The sequence below is a fragment of the Juglans microcarpa x Juglans regia genome, chromosome 4S (assembly GCF_004785595.1).
Source record: "Juglans microcarpa x Juglans regia isolate MS1-56 chromosome 4S, Jm3101_v1.0, whole genome shotgun sequence".
NCBI classification, from domain to species: domain Eukaryota; kingdom Viridiplantae; phylum Streptophyta; class Magnoliopsida; order Fagales; family Juglandaceae; genus Juglans; species Juglans microcarpa x Juglans regia.
The window spans coordinates 14,387,810-14,405,909 of NC_054601.1; the positions used below are offsets into that span (position 1 = coordinate 14,387,810).

Sequence of the window (18,100 nt, forward strand, 5' to 3'; positions counted from 1 at the left end):
ATACTACTGACGTGATATAATTTAATTTGAAAGAAAAATTTAAAAATTTGAATCCTACAAATTAAATCCTACAATGAGAGTTGTGTAGATGGTGTATTCTCCACATCGACTTGCAAGTAAGAGAATTCTAGTCTATCTCGATCCTCATATAAAGATTGTCTCTCTAGGGAGAACATGAAAGCAAATGATAGAGGCGTTGGTGATAGAGGAAATACATGGAATGCTGGATAGACTTGGCCATGTTGATCAACCAGTGTAGACCTTAAATCCATTTGCCTCCCTCTAGACCATGAAAAATCACTTTTATAGATTATTATTCTTATTTTGGATATCTATATTTAATCTTAAAGCACAAGCATTGGACGTTTTTAAGGCTTATAAACTACAGTTGAAAATCAACTTGATAGGAAAATTAAGGCCATTAGATTTGACCGCAATGGTGAATATCATGATAAATATGAAGAATCAAGTGAATAACATTCTAAGTTATTTGCGAGATATTTAGAAGAATGTGTTATTGTTCCTCAATACACCATTCTGGAACTCCACACCAAAATGGTGTAATTGAGAGATGAAATCAAATTTAAAAGGACGTGGTTAGGAGTATTGATCGGTGTAAAATTGAAGTGCACAGTATCATAGTTTTATAGTAAAGTGATGAGAAGAGTATCGTCCTCAGGGATTGGTAACTTACTTTTGACAAATACCAACATTATAATAATCTCTACTTTATTTAGAAAAGTCACTAAGATTTTTTTTTATTGTAAATTAAAATAAATTTAATTCAAAGAAAATACTCAAAGGAAAAGTAAGATATTGTTCGAAGATCAAATCAATGAGAAAGAAAACTTCTAGGAAATCGATTTCACATAATCCCTCACTATGCTTTACTCATCTAACTAATTGAATTTAATTCTCTATATTTGTTAGCAAATCTCCACAAACATCCAAAAGCTTCTTTCGATAGTCAATTGAAAATTATTCTTGTTCATCATTTTACAGAAGAGTATGCAAATTAATAAAGCAAGAAAGCAATAAGACTAATAATTTTAATACTACATAGGTTCATATAAGTCTTTCGATCTCTATATTTACCTATGCCGAAATATCCAAAATTTATCCTATAAATCCCTCTTTCAATAGCAAATCACAAGATTAAAATCATCTAATTAATGGTCAGTTAATTAGAAGCAATAAGCTCATAATAAATCAAACAAACATAAAAGAGAATTACTTCAAATTAATATAGAAAAGCAAACATAATTCAGAACTAAATTACATCGTTTCTTTAAAATAAAGAAAATTTAGTTCATGCTAAAAATTAAATTTAACGTAAACAAATTTATCATAATTTTTTTGAGAGAAAAATAAAAGAAAATAAACATTGAAAATGTGTAATGGACCCAAACTCGACCTATTCGAGAAGTCACTCTCCAGAATGAGAGAAGAGAAGAAGATTAAGGTGAAGAAGAAAGAGATAAATCTGCAATTGCATGAATTATCCGTTGGGATCTTTTCCCCCCAACTCCTTCTATTTATAGTATTTGTTTGAACAAAACGGCAGTATTTAAACAACACTTATTGTAACTCCCGTAAGTGAAACGACTGCGTTTACAATTAATAAGAAGAAAAGACATTAAACGGCAACGTTCTATTAAAGAATGAAATTACTTTTACATCATACGATGCCGTTCTTAGTTGCCCGCATCCAACTAACTGTCATCAACCACCTTTCTACTTCTATCTTATGAACACCACACACAAGCTTTCCTTCATACTGTACCTTGCCCACAACACCCCATAACCAGTCTACAATCCTCCCACTCCAGCACCTCTCCAATCCGTAACACACTCTCCCCCTTTAGAGCACCTTGCTCACAAGGTGAGGGAATTGCTGCCGAAGCTGCCAATAAGGTTCCCATGTGCAATCTTCCACTCCAGCACCTTCCCATTGGACCAAGACTTCCACCAAGGCTCTATTATTCTTCTTGACACTTCTTCTCTCTAAGATTTTCTCAGGCTGAGGCCTTAACTCTCCCTGCAAGCCCACTGGAGGTAGGGTAGAGATAGGTGTAAATTGATCCCCAATTTTTTTCTTCAAGACAGAAACATGAAAAACTGGATGTATGAGTGAATCTGAAGGTAAGCATAAACGATATGACACTTTGCCAATTCTATGAGTGATCTGAAATGGCCCAAAATATCGAGGTGAAAGTTTAAGGTTCCTTCTGAGTGCCACAGATTGCTATCTATAGGGTTGGAGTTTAAGATAAACCCGATCCCCACAGAAAATTCCCTGTCAGTCCTGTGTTTGTCATAATAAAACTTCATTCTATCTTGAGCCAAAGATAAATTGGATTTGAGTGTAAAGAGAATCTGTTCTCGAGTTTGCAAGAGCTGGTCCACTGTCTGATTGGTAGTCAAACCAGGAATATAAGCCTGAAGTTTAATTGGAGGAACCCCATACATAGCTTCAAATGGAGTCAACTTTGTGGAAGTATGAAAGGTGGAATTATACCACCATTCAGCTAATGAAAGCCAATCCACCCATAGCTTGGGTTTGTCACCAGAGAAAGATCTCAGAAAATGTTCAAGACATTTGTTGACAGCTTCTGTTTGGCCATCACTTTGAGGGTGATAAGCTGATGAATAAGAAAGATTAACTCCTTGCAACTTGAAAAGTTCCCTCCAAAATGAACTAGTAAATGTTGAACCACGATCAGAAACAATAGTTTTAGGTAAACCATGTAACTTAAAAACATTATTGAAGAACAGTGAGGCCACTTGAGCAGCTGTAAATGGATGCTTCAAAGGCATAAAATGAGCATATTTTGATAATCTGTCCACTACCACCATAATGACAGAATATCCTCTAGAAATGGGCAATCCTTCAACAAAATCCATTGAAAGATCAGTCCATATGTGGTCAGGAATAGGTAAGGGCTGTAAAAACCCTTTTGGAAGGACATTTTGGATCTTATTCCTTTGACAGATGTCACATTCTCGAATGAACTGCTTAACATCATGTTTGAGACCAGGCCAATAAAATTCTAGTCTTGCTTTGTGCAAACATTTGTGGAATCCAGAATGGCCAGCAGCAGGACTAGAATGCAAGTAATTCAAAATCTGTTGTTTCAAGGACAAGGAATTTGGCACATAAATTCTGTCTTTCTTAAACAAAATACCATGCCCCAGTTTCAATGCAGAATGAGAAGTAAGATCAAGTTGCAATGCAGTGACTAGTTTCTGTGTGTCTTGATATGCAGTATAAGCCGCTTTCAATTCTGAGAGCCATGTTGGTGTGGGAAATGACAATGCTGCCAACTCTCCAAACTCACCAACCTGATCTTTTCGAGACAAGGCATCAGCCACCTTGTTCTCCACCCCTTACTTATACTCAATAGTAAATTCATAACCAAGAAGCTTAGAAAGCCATCTTTGTTGAGCAACAGTGCCAATCTTCTGCTTAAGCAAATATTTAAGGCTATGGTGATCAGTTTTGATCACAAAAGCACTTCCTAAAAGATATGGTCTCCATTTCTTAACAGCTAGCACTAAGGCTAGAAGTTCTTTTTCATAAGTGGAAAGAGTTAAATTTTTCCCCTTCAAGGCTTGACTGAAAAAGGCTAAGGGCCTTTGGTCTTGCATCAGAACTGCTCCTATGCCAGTTGCACAAGCATCACAAGTGAAGTCAGGCAAGGCAAGAACAGGAGGGCTAGTGACAGCAACTTTCCAATCATTAAAAGACTTGGTAGTAGAATCTGTCCAAACAAATGCATCTTTTTTCAACAAGGAAGTCAAATGGGCAGCAATCTGACCATAGCCCCTAATGAACTTTCTGTAGTAACCTGTCAAGCCTAAAAAACCGCTTAATGCCTTCAGGTTTTTTGGTATTGGCCAAGTGACCATAGATTCCAATTTTTTTGGATCTGCCCTCACTCCCTCCTTGGAAATCAGATGGCCCAAATATTCAATTTCTTGACATGCAAACTTACACTTTGACTGCTTAGCATAAAGTTGATGGTGCTGTAAGGTTTGCAAAACAGTAGAGAGATGATCCAAATGAGAAGACATATCACTACTGTAAACTAGTATGTCATCAAAGAAAACAATGACAAACTGCCGAAGGAATGGCCTGAAAACTTCATTCATAAGGCCTTGAAATGTTGAAGGGGCATTAATGAGGCCAAAGGGCATTACAAGAAATTCATAATGCCCTTCATGAGTTCTGAATGCAGTTTTATGAATATCCTCATCCCTCATACGTATCTGATGATAACCAGCCCTAAGATCCAACTTAGAAAAAATTGTAGAACCTGAAAGTTCATCCAAGAGCTCATCCACAACAGGAATGGGGTATTTGTCTTTAATAGTGGCTTAATTTAAGGCCCTATAATCAATACACATTCTCCATGTGCCATCAGACTTCCTGACAAGCAACACAGGAGAGGAGAAAGGTGACTGACTTGGCCTAATAACCCCAGAATTCAAGAGCTCCTTAACAATTTTTTCAATTTCTGTTTTCTGATAAAAAGGATATCTATAAGGCCTAACACTGATAGCAGAAGTTTCCTGTTTCAAATTGATCTTGTGGTCATGAGACCTATTGGGTGACAATCCAGTAGGCTCGTTAAAAACTTCCTTATATTGCTGCAGAAGTTGCTGCACTTGTACATCCTGCAATGATGAAGGTTCAATGGAACTACAAGCCACTATTTGCAGAAAAATTCATTTACTTCCACAACCAAAAGTCTCAAAGGACTCATCATCATCAATAAGATTTGACTGAGAGATTGTTAAACCTCTTAAAGAAATTTTCTGGCCATTACACTGAAACTGCATACTCATATTGACAAAGTCCCAGAGAATAGGACTCAAGGTAGATAACTACTGAATGCCAAGAATTGCATCACATCCTCCCAAAGGAAATGTAAAAAAAATAAATTATGAAAGGTATGCTCTGAATTGACAAGGGCACATCCACACATTTACCAGTACTATCAATGAGCTGACCATTAGCCACTTTAACACTAATAGCTTGGCCAAGTTGCACATGTAATTCACATCGAGCAGCAACCATAGTGTCCACAAAATTATGTGTACTGCCAGTGTCAATTAAAATTATCAACTTCTTCTTGCCAATACAAGCTATAAGTCTCATGGTCTTAGGTCCTCCTCCACCTACCATAGACTGTAATGAAATAGAAGCCATCTCAGCTTCAACTTCCACAGGCTCAACAACCAACTCACTAGTAGCATCAACATTTTCTTCACCACTCGACTCACCAAATTCCATACCTTCTAGAAAGAATAGCTTTGGCCTTGCACATTTATGACCTGACTGCCATTTATCATCACAGAAATAGCAAAGGCCTTTCTTACGCCTTTCCACCATCTGAGACTCAGAAACCTTATGATAAGGAAGCCTAGCTAAAGGAGAATCTCTCGGTGCTCCTAAAATTGAAGGAGTTTGTCCAGACTTTAGCAAATTCGACTCTGGACTAAACTTACTCGAATCAGTAAGTGAATTTCTCCAAAGTTTCCTTATACTCACCACATACTGTTCCTGGATTTTGGCTAAACCAAAGGCATCATTCAAAGATAAAGGATTCAACATCCTAACAGGTAATCTGATCTCATCACGCAGGCCACTCAAAAAACAGCTCAACTTGTTTTTCCCAGACAAGCCTCTAATACGATTGGAAAGAATCTCAAACTCAGATTTGTAATCATTAACTGTACTAACCTGCTTAAGTCGAGTAAGTGACTCCATAGGATCATCATATGGAGTAGATCCAAAACGGATCTGAATAGCCTTGATGAAGTCCTCCCAAGAAAGAAAATTTCCTGTCTCACTAGCATCCTAAAACCAGACCAAGGCTTCATCATCCATGTGGAAAGAAGCAATGAAAATACGTTGGCCAGGAGGAACCTGGTGATACAGGAAGTACTGATTCGCACGATAGATCCATGGTGATGGATTACCACCATGAAACCTAGGAAAATCCAATTTAATACCCCTTACAAAACCTCTGTTCACAAGCTCTCTTTGGTGCACGTCCCCCGTGCCATCCTCCACATCTTTAGTTCTGTGCATCGTGTGTTGATCTTGATTATCTTGATGTCTATTACCAGGATCTTCAGAATCCTGACAATAAATCTTTGAGATCTGTTGTAAAACCTCCTGAAACTTTTTATCTTGTGTTTCTCTTTCTAATCGTGCCGCCTCTTTCTGCTTCAACAATAAACAAATCGCATCTTCGATTTGTTTTTGTTGACGTTCTTGTTGTTGCCACAAGTGATTCATTGAATCAACTATTTGAGCATACGAACGCGTTCCTTCTGCCATAGCTAATACCAACTGTAATGGACCCAAACTCGACCTATTCGAGAAGTCACTCTCCAGAATGAGAGAAGAGAAGAAGAACAAGGTGAAGAAGAAAGAGAGAAATCTGTAATTGCATGAATTATCCGTTGGGATCTTTTCCTCCCAACTCCTTCTATTTATAGTATTTGTTTGAACAAAACTGCAGTGTTTAAACAACACTTATTGTAACTCCTGTAAGTGAAACGACTGCGTTTACAATTAATAAGAAGAAAAGACATTAAACGGCAACGTTCTATTAAAGAATGAAACTACTTTTACATCATACGACGCCGTTCTTAGTTGCCCGCATCCAACTAACTGTCATCAACCACCTTTCTACTTCTATCTTATGAACACCACACACAAGCTTCCCTTCATACCGCACCTTGCCCACAACACCCATAGCCAGTCTGCAATCCTCCTACTCCAGCACCTCTCCAATCCATAACAAAATGCTTCTCGCATTCCCAGCCTCTCAATTACAAGTTGCAGTGTCCAAGATTAAAAAGAAAAATCATCCCTCGTCAAATGTGCAAAAAGCCAAAAAAAAATCTGCTCTCTTTTGTTTTTTTCTTCTGCTCAGTTCGTGCCTTTTTCTTTTTCGTCCCTTTTTTTTCGTTACCTTTCTCTCTTTTTTATTTTTTTCGGAAACCAGAATTCCCAATCCTTTTCTCTTCCGTGCGTGTAGTAGCCAGATTAACCCAACTTGAATTTTTTTTTTTTTTTTATCCCGTCCAATCCGTTTCGCGCTAGCCATTTTGAATAGAGTCCAGCTAAAGCTTGCTTCCTTCACATATCACCATATTGCATGCCAAGTCAAACTACAGCTTTGCATCTCATTTTCAATTCAAAACCAAAAGGGCCCCACGCGTGAAACTCTCATAAAACCAAACTGCCAAAGTCATTCTCTAATCTCTACTCCATTTTCGTCGATAGAAACCCACATAAAGCCAAAACTTCATGCTTGCAAAAAGTTCCCTCTACGTAAAACTCTCTCTTAACTTTTATTTTTTGAAATGCCTAATTCTTCATTAAATGAGAGAGAGTCACCAAACAATGGGCTGCCAAAATTAGAATCTTCATTTTCTTCAAATCTGAAATAAAATTTAATGACGATAATGAAATCTAAAATCAACAAAAATAAATAAAATTAGACTAAAATTTAAAGTTAAGAAGTGATAAAATATACTAAATTATACAAGTCATCAAGTATGATAAGTCATTCTTCTTTACTAGAGTCACTGTGGGGAGAGACCATAAAGCTCACGAATTACATCCTTAATCGAGCACCTATAAAGCAGTAGCTAAAATCCTATATAAGTTAATGGACTAGAAAAGGCTTAATATTAAGCATTTTCATGTTTAAGGTCCTCCAGCTGAGGCTAGGCCCTATAGGCCTAATAATATAAAACTGGACTCGACCAATTAGCTGCTACTTTTGTTGGATACATGGAGAGATCAATGAGTTTCAAGTTTTATTGCAGTTTAGGTAATACCATAATTGAGACGAAGAATGTCAAAATCATTAAGGATGTTCAGGGTAGTGAGTGTACACAACCTAGGGATATGTATTTGAAAAGAAACGAATTGAAATTCCTCTAAAAAATATTGAGAGGACAAGCTGGTTACATTTGTCATAATGCAAGATGCGAATGTAGATTACCAAACCATTATTGAGTTTTATTTTACTAATACGTAAATACCTAAATAACCTTAGTAGGAAATACTACTAAGGAGATGAAATAGGCAGAGAAGATTACGTTATTTATCTTTAAGAGCACGTGTCATGACCCAGTCCAAAAACCCAATTAAGCTCAACCCGCCTATAAGATAGGAAAATAAATGAGGACAAAACGACGCCACTTTAACCAAGTGCATTAAACCTTGTTTCTTTCTTCTCCCTCTACATCCACAGCTCTTGTCACTGTGCCACGCTACCACTTCTTGTTGTCAGTAAGCTTTTCTCACTTTCCATTTGGTCTTATTCTCTCTACTATGTGATTCTTCTTCCCCTTGTTGGTTTCACATCTGCCTTTTGCCACTGTCGCTGTCGCCCAATCCTAACAACACCTCCTAGACTGCAGCATGAAGAACCTATTAAGAACTTGCTGGAGAGCTACAGAGAAAAAGGAAAATAAATGGAAACCGGCGTGAATGAAATCAACTGGAAATATCATATATTCATCATTTTGCTTGAAGATAACAATGGATAGTTCGAGGCACCACTCCTCCAGAATATTCACCGAATTACAAGCTCAAAGATACCCTTTGCTATCTTTCTCCTTTCTTCTTATACCCACGTATGCCCAGAGCACTTACACAAAATAAGAACTTATAACTGAAAGCAAGGAATTATAAAATGATTGTAAAAACAACTAGTTACATCACAGACAACAAAATGCATAGTTACATCACAACACTTTTGCATCTTTTCTTTACTTCCTTAAACGGTGTTGTCCCAGTATTAACACAAATCTTCTCTTCTTCTTCTTCTTCACTTTTCCATGTGCGCCGATCGCCACTTCAATTAGGGTTCTTAACAATCTCTCCCCCATAGAGCACCTTGCCCACAAGGTGGGTATAAAGTTGTTAGAGCTTCCACAACAGCTCCCAATTGTTGTTTTCCATTGTAGCTCCACTCCACTTCATCAAGACTTCAGTCACTAGCCGATCCCTTGGCATTTCAAACGGCAGTCTATTATGGCTTTAGGTTCTAGAAGTAGTTCTCCATTGGAATCAATTGGTTAGAGAGTCCAGAAGGGTTGGATCTGAGGCCCTAATTTCTTTTTGAGCCAAGAGCCATGAAAGGTTGAGTGGATTTTTGAAGAAGATGGAAGATTCAACTAGTAAGCAACTTCCCCAATGCACTAAGTGACTTGGAAAGGCCTATAAAATCAGAGGGACGACTTCAAATTGAGGCAACTAGCAAGGGATTTCTGCCTATACAGCTACAAGCAAAGGTAAACCCAGTTCCCCACCTCAAAATGTCTCTTGGTGCGCTTCTTATCAACATAAATTTCCATTCTATTTTGAGCCCCTTCCAAATCTTCTTTTAGCACCTGTAAATCTATTCTGTAGACTTAAAGTGATTCATTTGTTGAGGTCCCTAGAACATAGGTCAAAATTTTGGGTGAAGGATATCCATATAGGGCCTCAAATGAAGTGAGCTTAGTTGAAGTGTGGTAAGTGCTGTTATACCACCATTCAACTATAGCTAACCATTGAGACCACTTCCTTAGTTTGTGCCTACATAGCACCGTAGGTAGCCTTCCAAACATTTGTTGAGAGCTTCTATCTGCCCATCCAATTGTGGAAGGTAGGCAGAGTTGTAATTTAGAGCCGAGCCCTGTTGTGTGAAGTATTTTCCAAGATTGTGACGCCCCCCGAGTTCCACTTGGGATTTGATGGAGCTTGAAGCGTCTAGACATGCAACATAAGCTTACATACCCCCATTCATGATAGTTAAATATGCAGTGTACCTAGCATGCATCTAGCAGTACGCAATATTCGTTGTGGATAAATTCTTTTTCTTTGAGCAATACAATGTACCATTAGTACTATATCCCAAAAACATAGACATACTTCATAATTTCACATGATAAACAAATATCCAAAAAGTTACAATACTTTTCCAACAGGTCTATAACATAAAGAGTACTAGAGACAACATTCCATAAATATAGTTTGGAAATAAAATTTACTATACTAAATTGCTGAGCTGCTCACGCAACTCAGTTATGACTCTAGAATTGCATCTAAAAAGCAGATAGCCGGAGTTATCAGTTCCTTAACGTCTAATTGTGGACTACTCAACCTCGTCCAGTCTTTCGAGGGCAGGATCTCTAGATCTTAACACATCATCTACCATTCTGGAAGGTATGGTAGTTGGGACTACAAAGTGAGATTTGTTTATAAAGTAAGTTACCAAGCTACCAACAGTTTACTTATGCATCCATGACAATAAAATGATGTAGATGCATCGTGACATGAATATGCATGACATGACTTGGCAACTAGCATAACATGTGCTTAACTGAAAAAAAATGTGACTGAAGATAGACACACATGACTTGATTGAACTAAACTTGAAAACTTCTTTAACATATACATAGTTGATTAAACATGAACATGTGGATGCTACATGGGTTTCCATGTGCTCTTGTTAGTACCACATCACATCACAGACATCTGCACCATCTGTGAGAACGTCATGATAACTAAACTGATTTAAAAACTAATAAACATGAGGTTGGCACCACTCCATTGGGTTCCTTAATTCGCTCCAACAACTAGTTACTAAGGTCTCATTTGAAGCCTGTTGACGGTACTTTGTCAACCTAGGGAATTCCACACCAGTTTAAATATTCCAGTGTGAACAATGAAGTTCCACCAGGATAACTCTCCATTCTAGAACTTGAGATTGTGATAAAAATAAAATACTCCAAATGAATTGAAAATATTTATTTCATGACATACTCTATGCATGTGACATGGCATGGCATGAAACAAAATGAACATGCGATAGATGATATGGCATAACATAGCATGTAAAATATAAGCATGTCCTTGCAATAAATGACATGGCATGAAATATTATAACAATTTATAATGATTGTAAGTGACAAGAATATGACTATAATAGTCTTACCACCTTACATACACAAATACACCAAAGTATGTTAGAGGCTAATTTACAATGATTGTGCGTAATGTAAAATGAGCGTAAAGGTCATGAATTGAAATGAGATATTTCTAAAGGTTAGAATATCTCACTAAATACTTAAAAATATAAAAATTATAGATTTATGCCTAAATTGTGAATTTAACCCTCTACTTGTAGGGACTTACAATTTTACCCATAAAATAAGGATTTTGCATACTAATTCCAAACTTATCAAAATCTACGTTCCTCATGTAAATTTTGTCCTAAACGGAAATATCCAATCAGAAAATTTTAAAACAATACACAACTAGGAGAACTACTCCTTGGCAGATTCACATTACTGGCAAAAACTTGAATTTTGTTGCAATTTGAAAAATCATCAAACTAAAATGCTTAAACCAATTTTTGAAACATTAAAAAAATCACATTATAGGTTATAAAGTCATGCTAAGAGATCAACATACACATTTCATAAAAACAATACACAACTAAGAGAACTACTCCTTGGCCGGTTCACATTATAGGCAAAAACTTGATTTTTGTTGTATTTTGACAAATCATCAAACTAATTTGCTTAAACCAATTTTCGCAACATTAAAAGTCACATTATAGGTTTTAAAATCATACTAAGGCATCAACATACACATTTCTTAAAAATCTTAAACTCACTACATCAACAAAAATGCGAAAACAACAAATTTAGGAAAAAAAGAGGACCAACTCATAATATTCTTAGTCTAATGCTTCCAAAACAACTCCATGGACTCCAAAAGTGATATGGCATGCTTGATTAAACAACCAAAATCACAAAATACTTCAAAAACACCAAAACCTTGTATAACATGCTTTTGACTTGAAATAAAAACACTAGATCCTTGATTCTTATGAAATAAAACTTCAATAAATAAAGTCATATACCTCACATTGAAGTTTTAACTTGATCTCAGCCTTAGATCTAGCATCACATGGCACAAACTTCAACAAAACACAATACAAACCCGAGCTTTTAGATTGAGTTATAAACAAACTATTGCATGTATAAAATCATTCTACCAAAGATTTAAACCAATATTTTCAAAAAATAAAATTTTAATACATAGATCAAAGCCTTAAGAATATCATATGTGAAGATCAAAGCCATTAGATCAAGTTTCTAAATCCAAACACTATAACTTCACCAAAACATAAACATTTTTTAACCTTCCAGTTTCTAAATTTTCAAAATCATGCAAAACTATTTTATAAAAATATTAATATGCCATGAATCCAAACCTAACTTAAATATACACATGTTAATACTTCACCATAGCAAGATCTACCCATATTTCACAAAAAACTTCATCAAAATAGCAAAGTTTCACACAAGTATCAAAATTGTCACCCAGTAAGACCTTTGCATGTTCAAATCAAACTTTTACCTGTCAAGACTCCATGAAAAATTACCCAACATATACCAACGTAAACTAGACTCACAGAGGAATAAAAGCCATGATGGATAGTGTCATGAGAATTGACTTACAAAGGGCTAGAAAGTGCAAGACAAGAACTATCAAAAACTCTTCCAAAAGTTCTCTATCGATTTTTCTCTCAAAAAGTGAAGAAAGATGTAAAGTATGAAATGAGGAATGAGGAAGGCATGATATACATGAGAGAGGGCTGGCATGGGGTGGTTGAGTGACCCTTGGATGGGAGGTTGGCAGCCAAAAGATAGATAAAAAGTGAGCTGCACAGCTGCTGTCCCCTGTTGCCAAAACTAGTCGAGTGGATGGGCTAAGGTTTGGGTAGTCCTTTTTATTCCCATCAAGTGACTATTTGAGGTTAGCACTTGAGTGGGTTCCAACCATAGACCTAGCCTTAGGAGGGGAAAGAAACTTCTTCAGTGATTTTCGGTAGGCTAAAAATGGGCCTAACCAATGAGTTTCAATTTAGGGTATGGAGAGGGGTCCATTTAGGATTTCAGTTGGATCAACTCCAAATCTGATTCTTCTTGGCCCAATGTGATTACTAAGATAAATGATCACATCACATAAAATTTCTATGCTATATATCCGTTCTTGATCTATGTTGTCGATGATGTTAGTATTTGTGACCATCGATAGGTCTTGTCACGATAAATGTGACAATTACTGTCATGATTCTATATTGATATTATTCAATGAACTGGATTGTTTTGATATGACATTCATAAAATTTAAGAATTATAGTTTGAGCTCATAACGTTTACTAGTTTTCCGGTGACTAATATGGTCTAAGTGGGAGATTGTTAAAAAGATTTTAGTTAGTGGACCTATATAGATCTTAAATCATACACTTTTATTTTGAAAATTTCTACATGTTATAATCTCATCTCACTTTTTATTTTATTATGATGAGATGACATTGTCTATTAATTTTCTAAATTTTCTTTAAATAAAATAAAGCATAATCCAAAAAAGTAATAAATTTTCACATTTTATCTAATGAAATTATATTCGAAAGTGTGGTATAGTCGTATTTATCCCAAATAAAATGGTCCGGTGAACTTGCAGAACCAGAAACCTGAATAACGTCTGTCCACAGGGCCACGAGACTCGTGAGGGTTTAGGCTATTAGGTCTCAAAACTCAGAAGACAAAAACCCTATTGCTTGATGTCCAGAGGGAAAGGAAAACGACCCTATTGCATATAAAGATAACAAAACAAAAACTCGAGGACTAACAGCGAGCGAGTGAATCCCAGCACTTCAGGCTTGGGTCTTAGGGTAAAATTCCTATAACCCAATTCCAATTGAGTCTCATCGACGCCATTTTCTTGAACTACTGGTGAAAGTGATTTCATTTTCGGTTGTTCCCTTTTGCTGTTTGAAAGGGGTTGAAATGGGTTGGAAAGCGGCTCAGAAACTCATTAGGCATTGGAAAGTCCTCAGAGGAGATAATGTAAGAAAGACAATCCGAGATCATTTTTTTTTAACTCTTTGCTTTGTCTATTTTCGTTTTCTGTTTTATCTGTTCCATGGTTTTTTTTTTTTCATTATTTTTACGGTTTTAATTGTTTTCATTTTCCATTTTTCTCGTCTCGGCGTAATTGTTCAGGTGATGATAACAAGGGGCAAAGACAAAGGAGAGACGGGTGTGATTAAGCGCGTAATTCGCTCGCAGAATCGCGTTATCGTCGACGGCAAGAATTTGGTTAGAAACTCTGACTTTTTTCTAGTACATTGTTCAATTTATTTAAACTAGATCAAAATCTCAGTTGAGAAAATCATAGGCAAATTCCATGATCACCCCGTAAGAATGTGGAGAAGAGCCAAAACATAATGGTTCCACCTAATGAAAACTAAATATTGTATGGTTTATGACAACCCAGATTGTTCAATCCCGATTGGAATGCGGTCTCCATGATCACCCCGTAAGAATGTGGAGAAGAGCCAAAACATAATGGTTCCACCTAATGAAAACTGAATATTGTATGGTTTATGACATGGGAATAGCATTTATGAAAAAATATGTTGCTCTAGTGGGTTTCAATAGCCTCACTTCTAGTGTATGTTAATGTAGGAAAAAGATTCCATCAAGTTCTTACCCGAACTTAAGGGGCTCAAATGGGAAATAGACACATGAAGTGGATCGTGTATCATTTACTGCTCATTTAATATTGCTCGAAATATTTTTACGGGCAACAATAAATGCTGTAGGATCCACTTTATGTGTCACTCTTTCTCTCACTCGAGAGCCTCATGTTTGGGCAAGAACTTGAGGGAACCTTGATTCGTTACTGTAGTGCCTGGTGGTGAGTGCATGTCCTCATTTGTTCATGATGAACCAGGAAGATAAAGAAAGCAAAAGTGATCGATATGATGTGCTAAGCAATATTATAGGGAATTCGCATAAAAATGTAGTATGATGGTTAAGTTGAATAAGTATGTCTTTACAACATACACTATTTTTTTAGCTATTATTCTGTTCAAGCAGCAAATGGTATATGCAAGATTAAATTGAGTTTTTGGATTATTTCACTATTTTTAAAAGATACATATTTCCTTATCTTACTGACTAGTAATCTTCTTTTTATGATGCTCTAACCTTGTGTTCTTTTGAGCTTTGAACTGTCCCACCATCCCCCTCATAGTTTATGGGACTAACCAAGTGCTTTTAGTCACAATTCACTCTTATTAACATGAGGTTTCTCCATTATTTATAATATATACATAAATAAATATATTCAAATTACATTCCAAATTTTTTAATGCAGTATTTTGTGACTGTGCAATAGTTTTCGAGATCAAAGCAAATCAAACAAATTTCCACACAAAATATAATAAACAATTCAACTTTTTCAAATCCCAAAACAGCTTTCCCAAATCCCCACAGAAAATATAATAAATAATTTAACTTTTATTCTACTATTCACAAACCATCTCAACTCATCTCTGAATCCAAACCACTCCTGAATCTTTTTCTTTCTTTTATTTTTAAAAGATCTCTCTTATGTTACCTGTCCAATCCTCCTTGCTTTTATAATGTATCACGTTAAAGAAAATGCATCAGAATGTCCCATAGTAATCGTTTTGAGTTTCAAATTTATGATCTTGTGCATGATCTTATAAAAAAAAAATTATACTATGCAGCCAAGAACCTGGTGGCATGATTCTTTGTTAAGTGCATATGTTATGACATGTCTGAATTTTTAACATTATGTTTTCATCATTTAATAGGATTTTTTGTTCTTGATGGTCATTTTATTTTCTTTTGTGCTTATATTATAACCATTTTTTCACATGTCCAATAATATATATTTTTTTGTAAGTACCCAAACCCCAATATTTGCATGGATTGTGTAATTTTGTGCCATAACAAAACATGTATTAGACATAGCTTTACCACTTATTTTCCAATTTGTTTTTTGTACCTTTTTCCAGGTAAAAAAGCATATCAAACAAGGGCAAGGTCATGAAGGTGGAATATTTACAGTTGAAGCACCACTGCACGTATCGAATGTTCAAGTTGTTGACCCAGTAACAGGGTGCGGAATTATTTTTGGAATCTTCTTTACCTATCCTTGGTATTCTTTTCTTTGTTTTGTATTTATTTCTCAGAAGTAATATGTAATGTTTACTTATGCAGGAAGCCATGTAAGGTCGGATCTAGATATCTAGAAGATGGCACTAAAGTAAGAGTATCTAGGGGTCTGGGAGCATCGGGATCCATAATACCTCGTCCTGAAATCTTGAAGATAAGGACTACACCAAGGCCTACAGTTGGTACTTATCCAAAGCTTAATCCCCTCCCTCTTTTGCTTTTCATTCTTAATTTTTTCCTGTTTAACTCAGTGGATGTTATTCAGATGTATTTGTTTTTCTTTATTGCAAATGTTGTGATTAGACCACCCAAAATCTCTACCGAAAATATACAGTTGCCCTTATAGTTTATGTATGAATTTTCAATTATGGGAAGACTGCATGTGCAGTACCCAAGATTGTTTGTGAAGGCACTGTGTGAATCTTCTCGAGTTGTGACATTCAGTATTAGAATCGAACTTGGTAATCTCATGTGGTTCGAGGGAACTGTTGTCAAATATGCCCTCACGGACATGTTAATAGTTTTGATTGGGGATATTGTGGTGCCCAATTATTAGGCTGAATTGTGCTATATAACGATTATGGGGAATTCCAGAATCACAATATCTTCAGAAAGCTCCTATATTACATAGATGTGTTTAGTTTGCCTGACTTGTGAAAACATGAGAATCTCTCTAGGTGTTGGACGTGAGCCATGAGATGAGAGGCTTGAAGTCATTGCCTTACTTCTAGTTAAGGATCTCATATAACATAAAACTAAAGAGAGGAATATGGAACGGCATTTTGAATTTCGATTGCCAACTATGAAGGCAGTTATTCAATATGCCTCACATGAACTGAAGTTAAGAAAATGCATTGAAACTTTTATTATTTTAACCATTAGTGGTCAAATTCTTGTTCAGAAAAGTTGTGAAGGTCTATTGATGGCATATTTTCATCGTATGTAAAATGTCTACATATACGTACATACTTACACATGCATACGCATAACACAGATGTATTATATATGTATATATGTATGATATGCAAAAAACTGAATTGGAGTATACATGTATTTCATATGAACATTATTAGACTTGCTATATTTGTTTGTGCAGAATATGGTGCCATTAAGAAACCAGGTGTTTGTAAGATGTGTGGAGCCTAAATAAGAAGCTTAAGTAAATGAGTGAGTGGTAGGAAATATAAGCAATGAAGGCGTTCAAAGGTAGAGGAATAGATAGTGTCAATTAAGATGGTAATGTGCAAGGGAGAGCAATTAATGGGCTTGTGAGAAAAACTATTTAATTCAAGTTGATGGATTAAGGAAGTTATAGGCCGAGGCTTAAAACATTATGGGTAAAAGTAATGAAGATGGGCACAATAAATAAGGAGAAACAATTTTACAGTAGATGTGTCAATTGCCCCGTGACGTACTTAAGTTTTCCTTTCCCTCTATTTTATATGAATTATATCTGTTGTAACACCTGTTGCCCAGTAGTTGCAAAATAATTCAAATTAAGGTACAAGTGCCTCTTCAAACACCAGTTTTCCAGTAGTAGCAGAATGATTGAAATTAAGGTTGTCAATATGTGCCAATATGGCTTTTCAGCTGAACGTCCATCGGTAGATATGTTTGCCAGTGTTTTTCCGTTTGGAATAGATTTAGAAGTCGGAATCTAAACTTGAGGGGGAAAAAAAGAAAGGAGGAATTAGAAAATGGGAGACATACAAGGATTCTTGAAATGTTTTGTTCTCGAAAGCTGCTTCTGAATACTATACCATATTGTGTTTACCATTCTGCTGTTGATGACCTGACACTTTCTTTATTGGTTGTTTGCTTTTGCAGCTGGCCCAAGGATACAACACTGGATCTCGTATTGGAGAAGACCTATGATGCTAAAACAGGGAAGGGCATGCCTGAACTTTGAGAGAGACATTTTCTTGTTTCAACTTTATGCCAAGAGTCAAGACAATAAACTTGAAGATGTTGTAGACACTTGTTTTTTGGGAAGGGGGGGTTCAATGAGTTGAGA

The 18,100-nt window shown here is 36.0% G+C and overlaps 1 protein-coding gene across 1 annotated transcript; it reads left to right on the top strand.

The window, feature by feature from the left end:
• The first annotated feature begins 13,533 nt into the window (after positions 1 to 13,533).
• LOC121262675 (50S ribosomal protein L24-like) lies at positions 13,534 to 17,995 on the top strand. The gene is given in 7 exon segments (XM_041165258.1): positions 13,534 to 13,773; positions 13,878 to 13,944; positions 14,101 to 14,196; positions 15,927 to 16,030; positions 16,132 to 16,268; positions 17,914 to 17,921; positions 17,924 to 17,995. Coding segments are annotated over 6 exon segments (477 nt in total). The 5' UTR covers positions 13,534 to 13,773; positions 13,878 to 13,884.
• Positions 17,996 to 18,100: the final 105 nt, after the last annotated feature.